Here is a 25,893-nt window from a genome sequence, read left to right as displayed (position 1 = left end):
GCAAAAGGTAAGAAAAGGTTGCCAGAAAACGTTTAAATGTCGGGTTATATAAAGGACATAAAAAAAATGAAGGGTATATAAAACGTTTTCCTAACGTTTCTTAAATACATTTCTTGATAACCTACTGCAAATATTCTAACATAGTGTTATTTAAGTGTTAACAAAATAATGGCAAAAATGATTGCAAAAAATATTTTACAATAACATTTTTAAAACATTTTTAAAATATTGTTAATGTTGTAGTGTGCTTTCATACAAAACGTTTTAAAACGTTTCCATGACCTTTATATAACCCGACATTTAATGTTATTATTTTGATCTAAACCAAAAACCTAAATAAACATAAACATGTTTAAAACGTTTGAAAAACATTTTTGTGTTTGCTGGGAATAAGAAGATTACGTGTATGGCAAGCTAAGCGGCTCAGAACGTGGGACTAGCTACGCGCAGCTTTTTTCTCGTTACGTGCAGCTTATTAACCAATCAGATTCGCGGTTTTAAACACGTGGAGCTGATGTAAACATCCTCTCTCACAAATATTACGTTGTTAATTTTTGTAAATGAAAATATCTGTAGTATATCAGCAAAAAATGGTATAGGTGCTATTAAAGTAATATCTGAACAGAATGATGATTGTTCTATATTTAGGGGCTATCATTTTCTTCGGAAGGGATCCCAAATATAGGGGGTCATACTTTTTGGAAAGAAAAATAAGGGGAGGGGGTCATAAATTGATAATGACAAAATGTAGGGAGTCACAAGATGACTACAGATAGTGTGTTTATTGTATTCAAAAAGACTGATTTCAATACAATTTTAGCCTGTCTAGGGGTACGGTGTATCGGTGGTGGGTGTCGGGGGTCATAACATTTTGATGCCGAAATAGTGAGGGCCGCAATTTATTGACGCCGACTTTTGTAAATTTAGGAACCCCCCCGTTCCGAAAAAAAAAATGATGACCCATTTTACTCTCTCCATATTTACACAGTGGCATGTGATATCGCTTTCCCTGCAATATCTTTACACCGCGCTTTACATCAGTAGTTGTTGTTGTTTGACCTTCATATCCCCTGCACCGCTAATACAGCCCGAGTATAAAGTTACTTGCTATTAAACACGGTGTAAACTTGGAAACACTAAATAAATATGCTTTGTGTCATTTTAGCCAGGCATTAGCAACATGTTCTCTTGACACGTGCTGTGATTTGGCCTCTTTTACCCGTTCGTTATCTATGCTAATTCCGTAAATTAATTACAAGATAATAATTGTGAAAGAGGATACCTATAACTATACTACGCGCAGCTAACGACCCAACCACGTGATTAAATTTGACTATTTTGATTGGTCAAACAGCTGCTCGTAACGAGAAAGAAGCTACGCGTAGCTGTTCCACGCTTTTGGCCCCCTTGGCTTGCCATATACGTGCATTGTTTTGTTAAAAGAATCGATGTAGTGTAATCACTCGTCAAATATTACTCCATTCACCGTGAAAAGTGCCAAATTCAGATTGGGTGACACCCATACACTTTGTAGAATTGGCTAGAGTAAGGCATCGGCAACCATAAACCTGCCACATTGCAAGGAAAAGTTGTTGTTTTGCAGCATTTATGATCCAAATTTAGGTTCTTTTAGGTTTTCAACGGTCTACTCGACCCATCGACCGATATTTTCGTACAAATACCAAAATGATCGCAATTTTGGAAACGTAATCTATGGCGCAGGCGCAGCAAAACTATTTCCCTATCTCAGGGAAATTCCCAAAACATAACGAAATAAATAGCGCCATCTGTTGTGGTACTTTGGCAGCGAGATGACTGGGCGAAACCTGGCGCATGCGCAAGTATAATAAATCAATTGCTGAACTTTAATAACATCATTTTTGATTTGTTTCAGAAAGCTTGTAATTCATAACGAACATAACGCTGATATCAAACATAAAAGAAAATGGGTGTTTTAAGACATACTTTTAAGGGGTCGGATGAACAGTATTTCTTGCGGGACCTGAGAGCACATCATCCTCGCAAAATTGTATTCTGAATACACAACGTTCCCAAAAGATGACCTTACATTTTTAGGTGTTTTGGGAAAAACACTTTAAGTACACTTTAACTTGATTTATAAAGTTTACTTCGAGGACTGTTAAATGTAATAAATATCAATTTTTAATAATTTGCCATAAAAATTTGTATTATATCGCGAATAAAATAGTCTAAATTATTTGATATCAGAATGACATTCCTTGTATTCATAATACAATTTGGTGTGTCTGTTGCGCTCTCAGGTCTCAAAAAATACTGTACAAACGTCGCTATCCGATTCCTAAAAGACATATACACTAAAATATGGTTGTTTTAATAAGATGGTATCACGAATAATGTTTAAAAAGGAAATACTTTCATTTTACGAGGAAACCAGGAAACAGAACGTTTACCATGTTTACGTCATCCAAATTTACTATATACAATACATTTATTGTTTCCACAAATTAGAGATAAAATTATTGATGAACTAACGTACTAAGACACATTTTTCCAAACGCAGCTTTATTAATGTACATTGACGACATAACAGGTATCAATTGTACTTGACCCCTTTATTAATCATATCTATTTTCAAAATAGTATTATATTGCGCAGTGAGTCCAACCCACGAGGTCCCAGCATACTTAAAGCAGCTACCCAATGGCAACAGACCGCCTACAAGAATGTTAAAACGTGCGCATATTATGTAGGTGTTGGTAATTGTCCAGTCCATTTGCTCGCGTGTATATAGAGCTTAATCTGTCACGTTTGTGTCTCAATCCATCATCATTGCTACCTCACTGCACAAGTTATTATTGATGAGAGCGCTCTACACTTGAACATGAAAAGTAGGCTAGTATAGAGAGAAATCAAACGTCACTTAGACACTCCGCACCTGGAATTTCAGTAGCATTCAAACAGCTTATCAATTGGCGTAACTGGTAAAAAACATAACAAAAGAGTGTCAAGTTTTTTTTGTTCAAGCATTCAGTTTGTTTTTTGTAGAAGACATCATCCTAATATAAGTTGCCTTTATATCTGCACTCAAGAGATTTATATATTGCTTATAGACTTGATATAATCACACTCATCTACTAAGAAAGTGGTAGACAGGAATACCAGTAGTGAAGGACGTACATCTAGGATGCCTGGAGTTTGGAATACAGGAGTTACCTGTTTGACTGTTACATTATTTGTGGTTATTTTTATATCTGTAGCCAACGGAGCACCATCAGGTAAGTCTTAATTGCTTGCTGTATTTAGTTCAAAGTTCCATTGTTTTATAGACTTGTATATATACAAAATCGGGGAATGTGTTTGGATCGATAGTAGGATTTTTCTAAGTTCTGGGTGATTTATTGTTGTTACTTGCAGAAGTGATGAAAAATCAATTCAGGTTTCCTATTTGCCCACATGAGAACACATTAGTTAGCATGGTTAGGAACTAAGTTAGTTTAGTTTGTTAGTAAAAACAATTATTAAGGCACAGTAAACGTCTTGATATTATTGACTAGTTATATAAATATTATGAAGAGATGCTTAAAGGAGCTTTTTGTGATCCTAGCGTCCTCTTTTTATTACATTTTTCAGTCATATCCAAATGTTTATTCCCAAAATTTTAGTTGATTCCGATTTTGCGTTTGAGAGTTACACATGATTATGTGTATTAGCCTACACTGCTCCATATGCCACTGTTGTAAATTCGTTCTGGTGTACCAGAACGTATTTCAAATTTTACGATATTTTTGCTAAACGAATTAATCTGCCAAATTTTTTAGTACATAAACATTGTGTAGCTAGAGGTTTCCAGTGGTATAAAAATCTCAAACTTTTTTGAGAAAAGTGGGGGGATGAGGCTCTGGATCACGAAATGCCCTTTAATTCAGATAAAAGGTGTAAAATATATCAAAAGTATCGAAGAACTAACTTTGGAAGTGTTGGATTTGATTGGAGAAGCTTTTTTCTCCTATCGGTAAATTGATGCGTATTGTTTTTGCGCTAATGCGACATAAATGCTTAGTATATCATATTCAAACTTCGTTGCGACATCAGGGTCATACAGTCGGTTTTTATTCACTTAATTAGTTCATCTAAAGATATAAATGTGATTAAATTCTTGTCCCCTCTCATGATTATTTTTCGTCGTAATAAATAAGGTACCAGTTCCATTTAATTACAAGACTCTTTTGTCAAAATTCAACAAAATATCAAGAAAATGAAAAGGTCTAATTATTGCATGCTATTATCTTATTATTTGTATAAGTTTTCTGGCACATTAAAACGGGTGTTTTTCTGGTGCTCTCTTCGCACGGCAATTAAAAACGTATGCATAGGAAAGAACCAGAAGTGGTAAATTTATTTTATAAGCGAAACGTATATAGAAACAACATTGGACGAAATGTGACATCGACATGATCAATTACAAAATTAGTAAATAAATTATTTATTACTTCGCGACATCAGGGTCATACAATAGGTTTTTAGTCACTTAATTAGTTCATCTAAAGATATAAATGTGATTAAATTATTGTCCATTCTCATGATTATTTTTCGTCGTAATAAATAAGGTACCAGTTCCATTGCAAGATTCTTTGTGCAAAAATGACAAAATATCAAGAAAATGAAAAGTGTACAAGTTTTCTAGCACATTGAAAAGGGTGCTTTAGTGAATAAATTGTTTACGGGGTCAAATAGGTCAATCTTCTAAGGTAATAGGCTCTTGTTTTGCTGGTACGGATAATTTAGTTACACTGCCACATCAAAATGCAAATAGATTAGATTAGATTTCTTATTATCTTTTCACTCATTACATGATACAAGAATAATACATAAGAATGATACATTATAAAGATATAAGGAATAATACATAATAATAAACTATGGAAATGCATAATACAACGATGAGTGAAGGAATTACAGTTGAGGCCCTTAATGTAGGATCCGCTTAATTTGTTGATTAATGTATACACAGTCATTAACATAAATTAGGATCTAATGATGCATTTGGAAGAAGCAGGCTTTTCAATAACCATCAAAACTGATAGTTGCCAATCATTTTGATACAGCTTGTAGTTTGCCAATCAATACGTTAGATACTCAGTCGGTCAAGTACCTTTTAAACAATTTGATACGTTATTGAGTTCACTTGTAAAAACAATTATATTAATGCGTCAATTAAATTAAAAAGAAAAGAAATAAAATTAATTTAACGTGATTATCGTTAAATTAACTAATTCTTAGGTTTGTACTTTTACCATACTCATTTGGAGTGTGCTCGGTTATTAACATCTTATTCATCGTAGTTATTGATCAAATATCAATTAACCCGTCTTATAGCGTCATACTTGTTAACCCCCTGGTCATCTAACGGCATTTTTGATTGGTTGATAACATGAAGTGCTCATTTCAATTGCCAATTATGACTAGGCTTTAAACTATTTATGATCAAACTTGCATTTGCAGATTATCATATTAATACCCTCATTGATTGGTTCAAAATTGGACATAATATTCATTTTTGCCAATCGGCAGGTAGTTCTCATGGGGTTAAAGCATTCTTTATGCTCTTGTATCTTGCAGAGACATTAAAACTAATAAGCTTTCTATAAAGCACTAAATAATTAGAAACTGCATTTGCATTGAAATAATCCAAATCATTAACCACAAAAGTTCATATATTGGTTATATACTAATGCTATAGAGGAAGACTGGTGACCTCGTCGACATGATCTTTTAATTTAAAATATATAATTTATACGTATTTATTTAAATTGGAGAAAAATTTTTTAAATTCATCAAAGGTTTATCGAACCATGTATTAGTTTATATATGGTCAGTAACCGCAAATAATTTGTTAGTGTTTTAAAAACGATATCAACAAAAATGAATTAGCATCAGCGTAAAACATACTTAATTATTTACAAGGTCAAATTAAGTGAAATTCAGTGGCAATGTGTTGGGAAAATTTCGATTAAATGCATAAATCTACGCTTTAAGAGAACCAATTTTTGTAACAAATAATTCAAATACCTCAAAGGATAGGAGAGGTGTTTTTGGTGTTTTTTTTTTCAATTAGAAATTCACAAAAGGGAAGAAATTAACATTGCTGAACAAAAGAGCTCCATTCAATTGCGCGTCCGTACGTATAAAACTTCTAAAAATATTTGAGTCGTCTTCGGTCGTACCACTTGCCATTCTTGATGGGCATTTCTCACAAAATGCAAAAGTCAAATATTCTGAAGATTTTCTGATTCCGCTGACATCACCTCTAAAGTAGTGTTTTTCTGTGTTGCAGATCTGTAGGAAAGTGTGCAGTCTGGAAAAGATTTATTGGAATGATATTTTTGTCTATTAATATTCTCCTAATCTTTCTTTTGTAAAAATCTAAAAAATCATTTGTCGTAATTAATGAACACCATTTTGAGTAGAACATCTCGAACTAGCATTCGCGTGATTAAACATCATAATTTTAAATACTTCATTATGTTACTACATTATGCAATATATACTACAATGCTAACAGGTTGCAACATTGAGACCAACGGGAATACTTCAACTTCAACTACTTAAATGCCCTTCGAAATTAGAGAATATCAAAGTATAGATACGATAAACAAGATAAAGAATCGATTATTAACTTCTTGTTAAGCTAAACATTAGGACACCGAGTATTGGTGCACAAATTTAACAATAATTCTTTTTTTTTTAAATGTATTTTTGTTAAGAAATGTTGAGGACGTCAGTCTGCCCATATGAAGACACGCAATTGAATGGACCTTCATATTGTCAACACTGTCGCTTAATAAATTTGATCAGTATTGCTGTTTTCTTCCTTATTCATGTCTTTAGATGATTGACTTATCCTTCACTTTTGCTATTCCTGCACATTTTTAATTATTTTTTACGCTTTCGCGGAGATCGCTACTAGTGCCTTTAAATTATACGTCAAATGATGAATATTTAAGGTGAGAGTATAAAATTTATAAAACTATCGTTAAAATATATGGCTTATATGCTCAGCTATTCACTTTGCTCATTCATCCTGGGATATAAAAGTGATAAAACAATCAATTACCATCATTATAGCACTTGTAGAAACGTAATATTTAATACTAAGCCATCTATAAAGCAGTTAATGATAGAGCCTATATTCACAGCTTTCCATCGAAATGTCATATTCTTCCTGTTCAATTAGCTGCATTTCCTAATAACCAATTATAAGATTATAGTGGTCGATGTACTTGCCTATCACCTCTACAGCCCGGGTTCGATCCTTTGCGGTGTCGTACATGTATTAGTGAGGAAGTTTGCTGATCATTTACCATCCTTACAAGTTATTCTCCGTGTAATCTTTTTTTTCCTTGAGATACATGTAGAATATTTCGCTGTTTTTAAAATCCTCTTGATATAAAACGTTAAAATTTTGTATAGTTAATGTTCATTTTGCATGTAATTATGGTAATCAAAACAAGCTATAAATTAGACAGGCAATGCTGAGAATATTTTATCAGTACATTTTTACTTCTTTCAGTATAAAAAGCCTTATTGATTGTTTGCATGTGTGGAACCAGAGAAGATGTAAGAAACATCTTCTCTGATGGAACATAACAATTGGAATCTTCTACATCTCAACGGTGATTGGTCCGTGTACAATTTTTAACATTTGTAACCCGTTGAGGGTGCTATTTTTTGCTCAATTTTGCAATACCAACTATGAAGGGGGTTGAAAAACGTAATAATTATGTTATTATAGTTTGTATCAATGTTTCTCCTCTAACCAATGATAGCAAATTAAATACAAACATCCCCGAGTAATGTCTTTATTGGAAAATCTGTTTTAAGTTTTTTGTTTTGTTTTGTAAATCCACATTCTTCAGAAAAAGCAACAATAACAATCATGGATTTTATTTTTAAACCCGTGGTGGACAACTCTCCCCCTTTCAGTAATCTTGATGTTAGCCTTATGCCCGTGTAAGGTGGTAGGTGGTTAAAATTTGATGCCTAAAATAAATGAGTGCAAAGGATGGAACTACGATTAGTTATAGTTATTTGGGTGTGTAAATTAAACACTCGCATATCGGTATGCCAGATTATTCAGAACTCACCCCACGATGATAAGCATGGTTAGTAAGACGTAGGCCTATACACTTAACTGTCGAGTAATATAAATACAACACTGAATAAATTAAAAAAATCAAGACACAAATGAATCTACGCAGTCTGTATTTATACTACACGGTTGAGTGTATAGCATCATAAAAGCTGTATGAGATCTAGTGGAAAATCGGTGATTGGTTTTTGTCAAAACTTCTAGTGTGCCTTTCATCCAATCAGATCTTTTTATATCGAACGAAAGCTAACATTTCCCCCTAAAACCACTTTTTTTTTTCCATTACGTCAACCGATATCGTAATTCAATGTTTATAGCAAGGCGAATGTGGTAAATGTGTTGAAAACAACCTATCCAAGCACACGTTTTGGCCAAAATATAGGTTTTAAAAGTCAAAAACCTCAAATGTTTCTTACAATATTTTTCAAATTCTATGTCATTAAATGAAAGAGCACACTTATATTGTCTATATACTAGCTTCATTTCAATGAGCAATGGCAAATTCTCTTTAAATTGCAAATCTTGTGCAAAAAATTACTATTTTCGCCGTTTTGTCATACGGTTGTAAATTCAATGAACTATGACTTTGCTAAAGAGCGCTTACAAATTGATATGAATGAATTTCCTCTTTTCTTGGTCACTAATATGTCCTGGTGTGCCGGTTTTTTTAAATTAAAAAGTGATTAAAGGGAAGAAAACAGCAGAGCTGAAATAATATGAAGCTCCTTTACAACACCTAAATAGATCAACTTCCGACAAAAATGCAAAAGTCATACTTTTTTCTCACTTTATATGCGCCCACGCTTACTTCCTGGAAACTTAAACAAACATTTGTCGAAATGAGCACCATTGCGAATAAAATGTCGAGTCCCGAACTTGGATGTACGCAATTAAAAATCATAAGTTAAGTCCTTGACATAGAACTGAGTATAACTAAACATATATGTACAAAATGTGTTACAAATGCTTATAGGATTTAACATCAAAATCAACGGGAAATACTTCAACAAGAAGTTTAACTGTTTTAACGCCCTTCGATATGAGCAAGTCAAATGATAAATACGATCCGACAGAGCATCGATTATCAACTACTTGGAAAACAGAAGTCAAGCTAAGAGTTATAGCATGTATGTAGTATTATTGCAGAGTGGTTATTGAATCTAAACAGAGATATGTTTTGTTTTAGCTTTAATTAGCTTTAATTACTCTATGCTGAAGTGTTAAAATCCAATCAGTGTACAAGGCGTACAAGCATGTATGAAGTGTCAGAACTTCGCATGTTTTGACACGTGTTCAAGGGTATAAACATCCCTAGTTTTAGTACATATCAATTTAAATGTATTCGAGAATGACAAAATCTTGAAAAAAATTTCTTACAAGGTATGTCGTGCAACATTATTTATACGCCAACAGCTATTGGTATTCAGTATTGAAAGTAAGCCGATTTTAGCACATGATCCAAAATAGTTAAAGCAACTACTATTCTTAATAAAAATGTGACAAATAAGATAGTTGTACTGCTACGATCGCCATAGTTGACTTAGTGAATCTGGATTAGGTGTTTCGTTTGTAAGTGATGTTAATGACTAGAATGACACTTTGTGGCAATGCGTAATTAATACAATTGTACTCATACGATTCATAATAGTATTATTTTTGTACTTCAATTCTTCAAGTATAATGGCTTACCTCTTTAGCTTAATAATCTCTTATTATGTTGCATAAAAATTGATTAATTGCCAAAGTTACTATCTCTTTCAATTTATCGACCGTGAAATGATAAAGGAGATACAAATTGAAGTTTATGTGGTTTGGGGCAGAAATTGACATAATTGAGAACAACAATAATATAAAAGTTGTAATTCCTGTCTACATTATACATTATGCCACAGTCGATTCTTGATAAATAAAAATATGTTATTAATCATGATGAACTCATTCAGTTGAACTTGAAATTATGCTGATGTTTATCACAATTAAATATATTTAATGGTCATAAAAAAGTTTATATAATGCAGTTTAATTTGTACATATCAAATGAAACAAAAAATTATCCCTGCAGCTGAAATGGGATTGCCCTCGTGAGGTCACAATTGGGTGCCTTGTTTGGTATCAGGAGGGCCAATCACGGGCATCCTTGCTTGGAGCCGTCGGTGGCCATTTTGTTGGCTAAGGCCATTCTCTGTCAGTTTTTCAGCAAGAACGGACGCAGAAATTTTTTATCCCACCCACCACTCCCCATATGTAATATTTGATATCTGTTTATTAATTGATTTGAAGAGTTTGATAGTGGGTCATAAAATTTGAGTCTCGCAGTAGTGAGACAAGTACATATAAAGTGTCGGTCTTCAAATTAAAAGGTAATTAGGAATAAGATGAAATACGAAGGAGAAATGTAAATATATTCGATTGAGAGTTCTCCGAATTTGAATAATATTCTAATTACATTGAGGTTTGTTGAGTTACATAGTAGTACGACTATTGTATACGGGTGTGAGAGTGTGCGTGAGTATATCACTTTAGGTTCAGTTTCTATCTCAGCACTCAGCAACACATTCTATTCTGTTGCGCAGTTGTATTTTTTTTAAATTCTATTTTGTATAATGTGTTCACTCTAATGTGTCTTCAGAAGCATTAACAAAATCGATACAATTGGTACCACTTCAGTCTTAGGTGGTAATACCCTTCAGTCTTAGGTCGAGTAATTTTAATTATAGCAGGACGGGAGGAATTAACACCAGGTTGGCATGGGATAGCTAGACAGGGGCCAAGTACTATGCCCTCAGATTTTCTTGTTCATCAAAGTATAAATAAAAATGAAATATTGGGTTCAAGTTTTTATGAGGTTGCGCAGCCGGCTGGTTATCGCGTTAATTTCTGTTAAAGGCTGCCTTTTGTGTTAGACATGGTATCCTAGTTATGTATTCGAAAAAAAAAATCATAAATGTGCAGAGCATGGCACTGTGTTGCTTGGCGTTGGCAGCGAAAAATAACGGGTTTTGCAATTAACTCCTTCAACATGTTCAAATCGGGTTAATGGTCCACTGTGGTGAAGAGGCCTCAACCGTAAAATTCAGAGGCTCTTCAAATAATCATAAGTGTGGATCTTGCGGTATTTACTAGCAAAGGAAATGAGGGGATCAGAAATAGCTTATTCCATGGTACAGGGTACGGATGTTAACAAGTAGTCCTTGTGGCAGTTTTTGGATCATTTTTCTAAAATGATCGATTTAATGTACAGAATTATACATGTACTACATTAATAAATTCGATTTAGTAGTTCCAATATCCGGAGGTATCTACCTACTGGGTATTTGGCATGGGTATATTTACCGATGTCCACTATGTAATCTGAATATGAATATAATAGGAAAATGAGAAAGGTATCAGCCATTTAATTTCTTTTGACGCGCTAGATGACTGCCTAGCGAATTCATGTAAGTCCGCGGCATTTTATATTCTCTCCATTGGTATTATGGAGCTTTTTATTTCCTCCTCCGAGGCCGAGGAGATGATCGTGTAGAGGATTGCCTAGCGAAATATTTGTCCATTGGTATATGGAGCTTTTCCTCCTCGATAAGGAGTTGATCGCTAGATGAGTGCCTAGCAAAATAGTTCCCAGTGTGTTAAGGGGAACTCTTGGGTTATAGGCGCAACAAGCTTCCCAGTAATTGTTGGGAGGCTCGGTCGGGTATTTACTCCGTTCGAAAAAGTTGTCCAGAAATCATTATTATTTGGCTGATTCCAGGGAATTTTCTAAAAACATTGCTTGAATAAATTATGCGTTCTTTCTGAATGGCTGACCAGAGGCCCAAATTTTGGTGTAAGTGTTTTCGTCATTTCAGTGTCTGGGGATAATTAGTGACAGAAAAAGTTAAGTATATGTTACTAAATGCAACATAATTATCTTGGCATAATTATAATGGCCCATGACACTTACTGAACTAATTTTCGGATCTACCAGTTTATTTATCGCGAAAGCCCGAGTAAGAAATATCCACTTGAGAAGCTAACATACAGAGAGAGTACTACTATATGGTAACTGAAAAGATCAGATGTGAAAATCTATCAATAGTACACAAATTAATACAGATCAGAGTTTTATGCTTAAATGTAATTAGGCTAAAGTATGCACATTATGTATTGGACTACGGAGAAGTCTATCTACATGGTAGACCAAGATTGGGCTGTTCCGGAAAATAAGTGCACACCCCTAGTAAGGAGCAACCTTTCAATAGAAGAAATGTCTGGTTTTCCAAGTTTGCTTTCTTAAAACGGCTGGAATTCCAGTTGCCAGTTTTACTGCAAAAAGTTTGAAAATGCAATTAAATGAATGACCAATTACGGATTCTCTAAATGAGCCTCTCAATATCTGATTTTCAGCTTTCCTTCAAGGTCACACCTCATACTTCAATAAACTTTTCATAGGGGGGTGAGTGTGTGTGTGTGTCTGAATTATACTCGCAATGCGAATATTCAATTCAATTATCTCTACGCCCCATAACAACTGTTTTCAACAAAAATGTTTTTCATACTTTTTTTTTTCAATTCTATTGAACTGAATACTTGATTTCCTTCCAATTTGCATTCTAAAGTATGTTAGTGTTATTATTACACTGTGAATTTGAAATAAGAACCAATTACAAATTTACGAAAACCTGATGAAGCCTTAAGCTTCAAGTTTAATCACACTTAATCACAACCTTGTACTTGGTGCGTATATCCTCCGGGCTTAGCCTTCCTAAGTATTTACGTATAGATTATATTTTATTTCCTCTCAAAACATGAAACTCCAAGCTCATTTGCTACGTTTACTTTGATTTCGTGGTATATTTCAAACTAACTGTGTGCTCATTTACTCTGATTTGCTACATATAGTACATTTGGCATGGTAATGCCAACAAGCAACAAACCACGAAAAACAATACGAATTAATCATATTTTAAAATTAAGTAAGCTTTCTTAGTCGAGTGTTAATAGTTAAGTTAGTGTTGTAGATATTTCAGAAATGTTTCACAGAACATTAAATTTTATTTTATTTTATGTGTGCTTAAAATGAATTTAAATACAACTAGATGAATTAATGTCAGCGTAAAACACACCATTAATTATTTTATACGGCGTGTAGTTCATTGTAATGGTTAAAGTGTAGAAAAGGCTCTTGTTTTAATGATAAATGGGACATTTAATCGATAAATATACTATTTTTGGTGCCTTTTTTATGACCAAAATATATCCTGGGGTAACTTTCTTGTTTTCTAAGTTAAATATTGACAAAAAGGAAGAAAACAACAGAGCCGAAAATATGAAGCTCCAATCAATTGAGTGCTGCATCAAGTGTCCGCAGCGTAAAATCCTCCAATAGACTAAAACGACAAATTTTGTATTGATGTCGCTTTCAGTGTTTCTATTTACCATGTTACACAACACCTATAGACCCACTTCTTTCAAAAATGCCATTTAGGGTATAAAGTCCCGAACTTGTATATTTATGCAATTAAACATTATAAGCAAATACATTCTTGACATTAGAAATGAATGTAACTAAATATATATGCAAAATGTGTTACAATGCTGGATAGGATGCAACATCAAAACCAACGGAAAATACATCAACAAGGAGTTAAACTGCCTTAACACCCTTTGACAATACATGTCAAATGATAAAACCGAGTCGACAACGAATAATTATCAACTACTTGGAAAAACAGAAGTGAAGCTACACGTTACAGTATCGAGTAATGTTGCAGAGTGGTTATTGAATCTGAACACAGATATGTTTTGTTTTAGCTTTAATCATTGCATGCTGAAGTGTTAGCAATCCAATCCGTGTACAAAGCGTACAGGCATGTATGAAGTGTCAGAAGTTTGGATATTTTTGAGATGCGTGTGCAAGAGAACAAACATCCTTAGTTTCAGTAGAGGACAATTTAAGTTTATATGAGAATATGGAAATCTTAAAAATTTTTGTTACAAGGTAAGACTAGACGTGCAACATTACCAACCCAGCAAACACAAAATATTTTAAAACGTTACAAACGTGTTATAATTGTGCTTTGGTTTTGTTCAAAACGTTTTAATGACATTTAAATATCGCGTTATACAAAGGCCATGAAAACGTTAAACCGTTTTATATAAAAACACAACAACAACAACAACAACAACAGTTTAAAATGTTTACAAAATGTTATTTTGGCAAAAACATTATGTTTAAACGTTTTGCAGCTTGTTTTCCAAAATGTAAAACGTTTTATACCCACTATACAGTAAACAAAAGAATTAAGGTAGCAGTTGTGTTCACCCCTATATATCCTAAATAAAGACATATGTGTCACAATTAAAACAAGCAGCCGATGCCTGTACTCTTTAGCTCTGATTTAAGACCTTATTTGTTGAAATTGGTAGAGAATAAGAAACTGTGATCCAAAACCTAATGAAGATATCAAATAAAAAGTTGCACTTTTGTGTTCTAATCAATTAAAGCACGACACTAATTTTTCGTGCTAATCAATGAAAGCACGGCGTTAGTTCTCTTGTTCGCGAACGCTTTGTGTACAAATCAATAGGGCATCCAATGGGGCAAACTGCAACTTTTACATTTGAATCTTCCTTGGGTTTTTTGATCGTCGTGTCTTTATTTCTTGAACAATTTCAACGAATGAGGTCTTAAATTCAAGCTAAAAGATGCAGCTATTGGCTGTTGGTTATAATCCATATCTTTGTTTAGGATATACAGGGGGTAAACGTAACTGGTACCTTAATTATTTGGCATACTGTATATACCTTTTCTATAACCTGATTTGTGGTTGCTGGGTTTTTTCCAACAGCTACTATGTGGCATTCGAATTAATTATAACTGAATGACATCCTCTTTTTCCTATTTCAGACTTTGCGTCCATTTAATCCCTCTTTTGCGTATTTGGCTTTCCTTCAAGGTCACAGGTCACGCCTTATCCGTCTCAAAAATAAAATAAAATAACCCCTTTCAAATGCTATGCGTACATGTATCTACATACTACTCGCAATTTAATGCGCGTCATATAGTTCTAAGTTGCACAACAAGTGTTTTTATACTTATTTGATCGAAAACCGCAAGTTTCTTGAACGAAATACTTGAAACTCCTCTGTAAAAGTATCAGTGTTACGTGGTTGATATGAAATTAGAATCAATTAAACAATTAAGAAAATCTGGTGAAGCCTTAAACTTCAAGTTTAATCACACTTTAACAACCTTGTATATACTTGATGCGTATCATGGCCTACAGGCATAGCCGTCCTATTTATGTGTCTTCTCTGAAAACATTTTTTTAGGTCAATATCATGAAACTCTATAGCCCATTGACTATGTGGAAAAAGGAAGAGAATAACGATTAAGCATCATCAATTTGATCTCGTACGCTAGTTTGTAATGTTTGAATGTTTCTATGTTCAAGTATGTGATGCCTAAGCTTCTTCCCTTGTTTGTATAATTATATAAGGCTGGAGGCTTAATTTCTTTCTGCAACCATAATGGGCCGCAATATATCACTAACCGCATAGTCCGAGGCAAGGTTCATTATTTTCAGGGTTAGGGTCTTATGGTTAGGGTTGGGGTTTAGGGTTAAGGTTAGTGTTAGGGTAAGGGTAAGGGTTAGGGTTAGGGTTAGGGATTAGCGTTAGGGTTAGGATTATATTCGTATTTATTAGTATTAATATACTAGTAATAGTATATTGTGTGTATGCACTTTATTCCGTAATCAATAAGTATCATAAACAAACACCTTTCTGGCACATCGAATCATAGCACAGTCGTGTAGGCATTAGACTATGGGTACATAGATTGTGGGTTCGAACCCCAGGTAAACCGTTGTAGAATTTTAATTCTATCGATTTCTTATTAAGTAAGAGGAAATAATAATGGTAATAAACTCGTGTTATATCTAGCCTCATAGGCCTATTATTACATGTATGTACTATGTGTTATCGCATTGCGGCCCATTATGGTTGCAGAAAGAAATTACGCTGGCGGGTAAGCATCATTAATTGATCTCGTACACTGGTGTATTATGTGTTGCTTGTACTTTTTACCCAGACTTCTCCTATCCATAAATACCAGACTTGAGTCCTGTTTATCAGGGACAGTCTGTGTAGCTTAGTGGTCAGAGCGCTCGCCCTGTAAGCGGGAGGTCTGAGGTTCAAGTCCCCGCGCAGGCAGGTATGTCCGGAGTTTTTACTCTGGCTTTCTGACTCTGTATATTATGTTTCCATTGTATCATGTCCATCATGTTTAATTGTGCTTGTGTGTGATGTGTGATTCTTCTTTCCCCTGACTATGTGCGCTTTGATTTCTTGGTACACATGAAACAGGTACATTTGTCATGGTAATAATACAATAATTAGCATGATTAGGTAATACCAAGAACACCAGTTTTGCTAAGAAAAAAAATCGTAGCTGTATTATGAAGTCAATCTAGGTTATTAACCGTTACTTGAAACATTCCAAACTATTGCTGTTTCTTTAGCTTATTCAAGCTTTAACGCCGCTTGTCAGACTATTTCTTTAGGAGTAAGATATCTTTTACAAAACCAACACCTGCTTTGGAAAACACGTTTATTAATAGTATTGCGCTTTTTCAACTGATATGACCATATAAACCATTTCTGTGTTGATAATAACATAGTCAAAGTCCTGACCGATTTGCTTATGCTGTTATGTTCTTGATATTGGTTAAAGATGAAGCCCCGCCAGAGCAGTTTTCTGGGGTGAACCAGACCTGTCTGGTTATCAAATTAATCGGTGACAATTGACAAGTGACTTAGCTATAAATGCCTATGTTCATACAATGCCAGGGTCATTTGTTTGGCAACATTTTCTTAACATGATTAAAACACACAGATATTAGACCAGGAATGCGAAAGAGCAACAATTCATTATTCAGAGCGTTTTACGATCAAATGATCAGAACTAAGACAAAATTCAAGATCAATGTATTTCCATAATTCAAATATTCAATTCTGCGATTTACAGACAAAAAGAAAAATTAACTCAGAAGTCTAAAAGTAACCGCCTTTCAATAAAGAAAAGATACAAAACAATTAACATTACTCAACAACGAACAACGAGCAACACGTAACCTTTGCGTAAGCGTTACTAAGACTTGCTCAAGGTTAATAGTGAAATTATTTTTTCCGCAATGTTTCACAGAACAATAAATTGGATACCCAGTTTAGCAACACAACACATTTTAAAGCCCATGTTTAGAAGTTACCTGCTACGATTGAGCTGGTCAGGGGAAAATATAGTTCACTTCTCGTCTCTCTGTGTTACTGTACCATGTGTACGGTACATGTATTCAGCGGGCTAACTGGGTGTGCGAGTCATGATGCCAATTAATGACTAATGTGTCCGTCTTTGTTGTATGGCCACCTATTTAATATTTAGTGAACCTAACAAGTAACTTTAAGTATTTAATGTTAACTCCTAAAAAACGTGGTTTAAAATACTAAGACTCAACTTGACTGTCAAGAATGATCAGAGTTACTCCTTCGCAAACTTCCAGCTTCAAAAGACGCCCACATGACCATTACATGATTTTCTCTTATCTCCTACACACACAAAAAACCCTTGTAGTTAGTTCAGTACAAAGAGACATGATGAAAAAATAGCCGTAATTAAATGTAAAACATGTTACTAATGCCTGCTCTACCAATATTTATTTGTGGATATTAAGTAAAAATTCGACAACATAGACTTGTTTTGTTAATTTTGTGACCATCGAGGTCAAAGGTCCCCGGGCAAAGGTCATTGGCTCGAAATAAATTGAATGTGTTTGATCACATTACAAAACACAAGTCTGTAACTTTAAGCAAAGCAGCCATTCGCCCACATTTTACAAGAAAGCAATTCGTTTGCCTTATGGCAAATAGATACGTTACCATCAACCCCAAGAGCTAAGGGTTGTGTAAAACAGGAATGTGCATTTACAAGATTAGAAGAACCAAGTAACCTTAGGGCTCAAACTTGATAGCCACATCATGGCTTGTTTATCTCTAAGCTATCAATTGCGCTTGTAAACCAACTCTTGCATAAAGTTTTGAAAAAAAATAAGTGGTTGAAAGATTTTTATTTTGGAAAACAAAAGCTTTCATTGATTTAAATTCAAGATGGAGATTTTTGTTCCGGTACTTTGTAGAAATGGCGGTAAAAGAATCATTTGTCATACAAAAAGCAGATTTAGTGAAGATTCAGTGATTTCCAAATATATTGGTTTTTGAGCCGTGGAATCTGACCGGGGCAGAGTACTACCGTGAAATATTAATGTCTGATGATTTACTAGCATACTATTCGTGGACTAAATGTCAGTGAATAGTAAGGTGCCAATTTGACTCAAATGTTGTCACTAGAAGAAACCCTACAAGGAAATCGTGAGTTTCAGGAGTTTTAACAAAGGATTACAGCTACGATAGCGGTATACAATGGTGGAATGTTATATTTGACAATAGAAACTGTGGGATTCAGGAGAAGATGGAATCCCTGACCATTGTCAAGAGTATTGTTAATTGTTATCATTACTGGAGGAAACATCTGTTTTGGAAGGTGTGAAAAGAATGAAGTCAGACACTATGTTCATTTTATATGATTTTGTAAATCCGTATCATATTTTCTTCTTTGGCACTCAAATTAACCCCTTGCAGTAGAAGTGTGGGTCTGTTACATGAAAAAGACTACGCATCCACTTCTGATCAAGGTAATTCCTACTATACCCTGTTCTTAGCAAGCCTATTGGGTAAAGTATAGTATAAGCGTCATTTGAATAACTCGCAGCTTACGTAAAAATATCTGACAATTACAAGCGAAATTTGCTTCTTGTGTTTTATTTCTTTTACTACGAGTACAAGTAATAAATTTGATCGTCTTATGATGCAATATAATACAGATACTATGTATTGTTGGCAAACATTTTTACAAAATATTTTTAAAACACTTAAATAACATTAGAATGTTTTGCAGCAAGTGTTCAAACTGTTTTTGAATGTTATATCAAAACGTTTCATACCCTTTATATAACCCGGCATTCAAACGTTTTCTGTAAAACGTGTTGTGTTTGATGGGAGAAAACAATGCGTTTAAGGTATCTCAGGTTGCTAATGCATTTAATAACACACTATAACTTTGAATCCAATAAGGTCGTGTGCTACAATCTTAACAATCCATTCATAGTTTACCTGATATAAATAAAATGATGCTATGGGCAATTCAAATATATCATCTCCGTAATGCTACTATAATAATCAATAAATCAAATGAATTAACCTTTTCTTCAATAATGAATAGGATTGGGTGTACTTGAAGACATCTAAAGATTAGTTATGTCATATTATGCCGATAGATAGCGTCTATCTAATCTCAGAGGATGATTTAAGCACTTCCCACCACGCCACTGTGTTGACTTGCGGTTAGCACAGCTGTGTGAGTGAACATGACACGACTGCTCGCACATAGCATTGACGGCCATGGTTAAATTTGAATTTGGACTGATATATTTACAATAAAAACGCATTCACAATGCTGGTCGATTTCACATTTTATTTTACCTACAGAAGGTGTGAATTATCCTTCATGCATACATCACTTTAGATCTGAAATCGACCAACTAATAATGACACACGCACAATTCTTAAACAACATCTTTTGCACAGAGTTCAATGGGATTTGAAAAGTAAAGTGGCAGTTGAAACTCTGGTGATAACACGTTTGCAGTGCATGATGGGGCTTCCTTAAATCATCCTCTGATCTAATCTGATAATTCCAATAATCTATACAAAATTCATCTTATTACACGGAAAATGATTACGTCGTTTTGTATTTCCTGAAATATCGACTTACTTTCTGAGAAAAATTATTTAAAGACTGTGTAAAATGGAAAGTAGCATTTTATGGTTTCTGAATCCAACATAGAACATAGCAGTGATTATGTCATTTTTTTAAATCAAAATAAAGAAATTCTTTATTTTACCATTTATTTAATAAATAGATTTTGTATCATTACCTTCAACGAGGTAATATGAGCTTCTGTTATTTTGTCTTTGTTAGTGGATGTTGTTTGTATTTGTTTGTTGAAAAGTATGCAACTTTCTAATCTATACTGAAAAATGTACAATCTCTACAATCTGTAAAGAAAGTGACATAAATGCTAACAAACGTGCGAACAATGTCAACAGGCAACATAAATGCAGACACACACGCACACCCCCACCCACACATACAGAAAGAGACAGACATACACCAGAGATAGGCCAACATTAATCACGTTCATATTAAATAAGAGTGTAACAGCAATGTACGTTTTCTTGACTTATCACGTCCAAATAAAACTAATATCGTGTCGTTTGTCGGGCAATAGGCTGAAATGAATCAAAATTGTATCTCAACTGAATATAAAAGATATACGGACAAGAATACGTAGTTTACTTATTAAAATGGTCGTTTTTAGGTGCAAAACGTCACGAATTTTTATAGGACAATTATTTTCCTCTGGTTTTTATTTTCTTGAAATAAGCTCAAATAGTTTGAACAGTGTTTCTTGTGTTATCGGTATTTTGTGCTAATTCTCTGTTGCCTTTTCCATAGTTTAAGGCACTTTTGTGGTTTTGATGATCATGTTGACATGCTAAGATGATGGTGGGAAAAGATAAAAAGATATAAGTACAAGTGAGCTGCAGCCCCATGTTGGCTTACATAAATACACCTACAGCCACACGTATTGTTGTTTATATCTCTTTTATTCCGACCCATCAAATAAAGGTTATAAACCCTGACAATGAAGACATTCTATATAAAATCGTGATAGGCACCTAATTTCCTCTGTCCTTCATGACCTGTACTTTATATTTAGATTGGAGCACTTCGTGTTCACGATCTACTCTGTCGTAATACCGAAGGTCAATCAACATGATGCAGTCATGTCTACAGTAGAATTCACCACGACCTTTGCAGGACTTAAACCCCATTAAAAGCTATTAAACCAAGATAACACTCATTGAAAACAGCTCAACTGATTAAATCATATCTTCTCTGGTTAAATCCACACAACATTTGTTTCTGCTTTACATGTACAATGGAGCAATGAGCTGGTATTATAGTTTCAGTTGGGTGAACGATTATAAAGCGAACGCTAGAGAACAATTATGTGTGGGCTTTTGTTTACGAAATGAGACAATACTCTGCTTATTGTTAACCAGCGTTCTTGAAAATGAGAAGCATGGTGGTTTGCAGACTTAACACGGTTTGGAAATAATTTCTTCATATTTTTGGTGTTATCTGTCGTTTACATATCCTTCCTAAAACACCAAAGTGCGAATATTTCCAAACACCTAAATTAGCTAAAAATTTAGGACATGTTACAAAACTATATTTTCTAGAATTTCAGAAGAGTACTTTTAATATTGGCCGGTTATTTTTCACACAGCGACGTTAACTAGGCAATGTACTATTACCTATAACATACACTAAAACACCAAAGTGCGAATATTTCCAAACATCTAAATTAGCTAAAAATTTAGGACATGTTACAAAACTATATTTTCTAGAATTTTAGAAGAGTACGTACTTTTAATATTGGCCGGTTATTTTTCACACAGCGACGTTAACTAGGCAACTACCCATACTTCTAACATACGCTATTTGTAGCGGTTACGCGTCAATGGTAAGAGCACTGTGTATTGTGTATAGGAAAACGGACAATAACTGCAGTATGACCCGTTTTGTCTTTTGTATTATGTGTGTTGTTGCAATAATCACGGACTTATCACAACCAAATAGGCCCATTACGTCATCCATCGTATCTGCTGCAGGTAGGTTATATGCATAGTATATGCATGGGGTTTGAGCATTGTCTTATTGTGGGGTTGTCCCTGGTGTCCATACGTCCCCCACACCCAGAAAGAGAGAGACATACACCAGAGATAGGCCAACATTAATCACGTGCGTATCAAATAAGAGTGTAACAGCAATGTGCGCTTTTCTGACTTATCACGTCCAATTAAAACTAATAATTATCGTGTCGAATGTCGGCCAATAGGCTGAAATGAATCAAAATTGTATCTCAACTGAATAGAAAAAATATACGGAAAAGAATACGTAGTTTACGGTATTTTGCCAATTCTCTGTTGTCTTGTCCATAGTTTAAGGCACTTTTGTGGTTTTGATGATCTTGTTGATGTTGCTAAGATTTGGATGGACATAGATAAAACAAAGAGATAAGTACGCGTGAGCTGCAGCCCCATGTTGGGCTTACATAAATACACCTACAGCCACACATATTGTTCTTTATTGTCTCTTTCATTCTGCTCTATCAAATAAAGGTTATAAACCCTGAAAATGAAGACATTACATAGTAAAATCGTGATAGGCACCTATTTCCCTCTGTCCTTCATGACCTGTACTTTATATTTACATTGGGGCACTTCGTGTACACGATCTACTTCTCGTAATACCGACGGTCAATCAACCCGTTTTGTCTTTTATTTATGATGTGTTGTTGCACTAATCACATTCAAATAGGCCCATTACGTCATCCATCGTATCTGCTGCTGGTTATATATACAGTACCAGTCAAGTACCATGGGATTTGAGCATTGTCTTATTGTAGGGTTGCAGCAAACAACTTCCAGGTCTGAGAATATAGGCTGTATTTACGTTAAGTAAACTTGTAACATATAGAAGCTGCAAGAAATTGACCGGTTTTTTTTGTGTCATGTATCATTTCTAGCCTATTTCTATCACTGTTTTAAACGCATTAATAACATAGGGTTCAGTCGCCATTGCATTTCGTTCCGTGCAATGTTCAATAGAGGAGATTGCTTTCTTGAGCCTTCTGTTACTCAAAATAATGATGGCCATCTGACCTAATTACGAAAGCACAACGAAAGCTTAAGGGTATACGAGGTATTGTTGGTCGAACCAGCCAAAAAACCGATTATCATTATCTGAATCAATATATTATTAAAAAATAACACATTGATGTTTTGCAAAAGTTCATTCTACAAATCATATACTTTGAAAACTTGCTTAATTTATTGTTGTTAATGAGTTATGTACGTTTTATAAAAGTGTTGTTGTTTCAGCCCTCTTTACAACATAACTCAAGAACCACAGGACCTACAAAAGTATATCTGTGATATTTGAATTCTTCTGCACGCTCGCTATGAATTGAGCAATGCAATTTGTGCTAAAGCTCACTACCATTCACAAGATGCTGTGAACTACATTTCTTTTTTGCTGCTTCGACCAACAATACATCGTATACCCTTAAGTAGTCTGCTTAAACATCTGTCTATCGAAAATTTGTCTTGTCTATATTTGTCTTGAAGGATATTAGCTAGAGTGCTTTCTTTTCAACTATCAAATGTGATACGCAGACCGCATGCAACAAATGTAATGCGATTAAGCAAAATTAGTCGGAACTCGGAAATATAGATTTTGAGATACAGCCAAACGAAGGAAATGTTTCCATTTGTTTCCTATTGTTTTTGAAAATCTTTAATTGCTCATATCTTTGAAACTGGTTGTTCAATTTCAATGAGGTTTTCTGCAAAATCCAGCTTTGTAAATACTTTTTACTATCCTATAAGGAACTAAAAATTTTGCTTGATCGCATCACAAATAAAGAAAGAAAGAAATAACATGCATGTTGATAGTACTTCTTGTAACAAGTAGCAGCAACATACACAAAATTAATGACCCTTTGAAGCTCTCGTTTTTGGGCTGAAATTGATATAATGTAACTTGTGTAAGTCAAGACATACATGTAGTTTGAGTGCATTAAATCTTATTTTCCCAGTAGTACTCAGTTCGAGGCTGATTTCGTATTTAAATTTAAAAAGATAATATTATTTATAATTTTTCACACACGGACGTTGCTAAAATGTGAAGCTACCTCAGGTCAAAAGTACTTTAAATGTTGTCTGATGTGAAAGAGTGAGTGCATCGTAACCTACAGATAAATGTCACCCATGCTCCTGAGGTAACATAGATGATTACAATCATATTGCTATCAAATTTCTATGATTGGTTTAGAAATTGTTATTCCTTAAGTTAGTTAACTAGTCCTTGAAACTTAAATGCAGGTGTACATTACCTAGTACAAATAAGAAGGAGATAAATTGATCAAAATTTATATGATCATGTCTCCCACGCATGAGGACTTTTACACCCCAAAAATACATAAAATTATATTGGTATCAAGATCCACCAATTACTTAAGATTCGTTTAATAATTCATTTTTACTAAAAGTAAAAATCAAAGAAGTTACTATTGATTTTGTAAGTGGAACCCTTGGGCAAACAAGAAATTTGTACAATGATCCAACAAAATAATGAAGTTTTTTATCAATGTATATGAATTACAAAATAATTGTTAAATGGGAGAGCTCATATATGGGTGTAATAAAGATTGCCCTTAATAATCTACACCAAGCAGTAACGTAGCTCGGATTTTAGTGTGAGGGGAAGAGCCAAATTTTTCGTCCCCATTTGTCAACTTTTTGTCTCCTTTTTTGTCATTTTAAGGCCATTTTACTCTTTGCCATCCCCATTTTGATCTCTGAACATATTCTGGGGGACAGTTTGCCCCCCGGCTCCCCCTGGCCCTTCATAGTTTTTACGTTATATTTTGTCCCTTCCTGAAATATTGCATATGATATGCATGATCACGAAAGGATACAACTGCTATATTTTTCAATAATGTTAATTACTTTCATTGTATAACATTTTTTACGGTCGCATGATTCCTTATTTTCTTATATATAGATTAGTCAAAATGATCTGCAGGTTACTTAATGCAACGTCGTTTCTTTGCTCATTCCATGGAGATTCGTGTATTGTAAGACTCAAAGTCAATACTGCATTGTGTCAGTTGAGCTACTCCCAATTATTTACAACGCTATATTCATTACCATTCATGTGCTATATATGAGAATAAAATTTCCATTAGATTGACTGAAAATAAAATGGCAAGGCATATAATTATCGGATGTCATTGTTTGCCGTTGCCTGACAACAGCAGAATTGACACAAATTAGAGACTATTAATCCTTTCCAATCCAATGTTATGAGATAACCAGACCAACTTGAATAATCGTTTAGGGAATGTTGCTTCATGAACGCATGATATCTCGAACACATTCGGGAATACATTATTCCACATGGTTATCGGTTGTCGCATAGTCAAGAACAAATCATTATTCTCTCCATTTCCTATCACTATTCTACGTTTTGACACACATTATACAGGGTGTGTCACAAAAAATGTTGTTGGGGTTTTTGATACCTGAAATTTTTTGCAACAATCTAAATGCAGTTTGGCTCACAAAACCGCCATTAAAACCAATAGTAAATTTGGATCAATAGAATCTTGCTCTCTTGTTCTGTTTGTCATAATATGACTGTAACTTGTTATTAACTGGAAGTAGATAATCAAATGAGATGTGGGTAGGAAACATTGCTTTCAGCAACAATCATACTTTCCAATGATGTACAATTCAAGTATGAGAAATTGTCCCTACTATTTTCTTTCGACTGGACCGCCATTTTTGTGACAAACACTGACTGTGACTCCAATGGCCTAATATCCTAACGGGCATAGACATAGACAATTGAATACATGAATACAAAACCCACCCAAGTCAATGGAAAGTGATTTTGAGAAAACTAAAAACAAATGTGTATCATTTTAATTCCTTTAGTTAGAATTACCTGGTAAATAGGACAAGTTTTACATGCA

At 34.2% G+C, this 25,893-nt stretch overlaps 1 protein-coding gene and 1 non-coding gene across 2 annotated transcripts in view; both read left to right on the top strand.

Annotated features, from left to right (window-relative positions):
* The first annotated feature begins 2,753 nt into the window (after positions 1 to 2,753).
* LOC140167244 (uncharacterized) overlaps positions 2,754 to 25,893 on the top strand; it is a 143,849-nt gene continuing 120,709 nt past the window's right edge. Inside the window, exon 1 of the mRNA XM_072190590.1 lies at positions 2,754 to 3,257. Coding sequence (XP_072046691.1) covers positions 3,167 to 3,257 — 91 coding nt within the window. The 5' untranslated portion in view covers positions 2,754 to 3,166. The remainder of the gene's footprint in view (positions 3,258 to 25,893) is intronic.
* Positions 16,252 to 16,324, top strand: Trnat-ugu (transfer RNA threonine (anticodon UGU)). The gene has a single exon. It is a non-coding gene; the product is annotated as a tRNA-Thr (tRNA).

Source organism: Amphiura filiformis, chromosome 1 (assembly GCF_039555335.1).
Source record: "Amphiura filiformis chromosome 1, Afil_fr2py, whole genome shotgun sequence".
Taxonomy (NCBI): domain Eukaryota; kingdom Metazoa; phylum Echinodermata; class Ophiuroidea; order Amphilepidida; family Amphiuridae; genus Amphiura; species Amphiura filiformis.
Note: the sequence above shows the minus strand (reverse complement) of the source record. Positions and strands in the feature narration are given on the sequence as shown.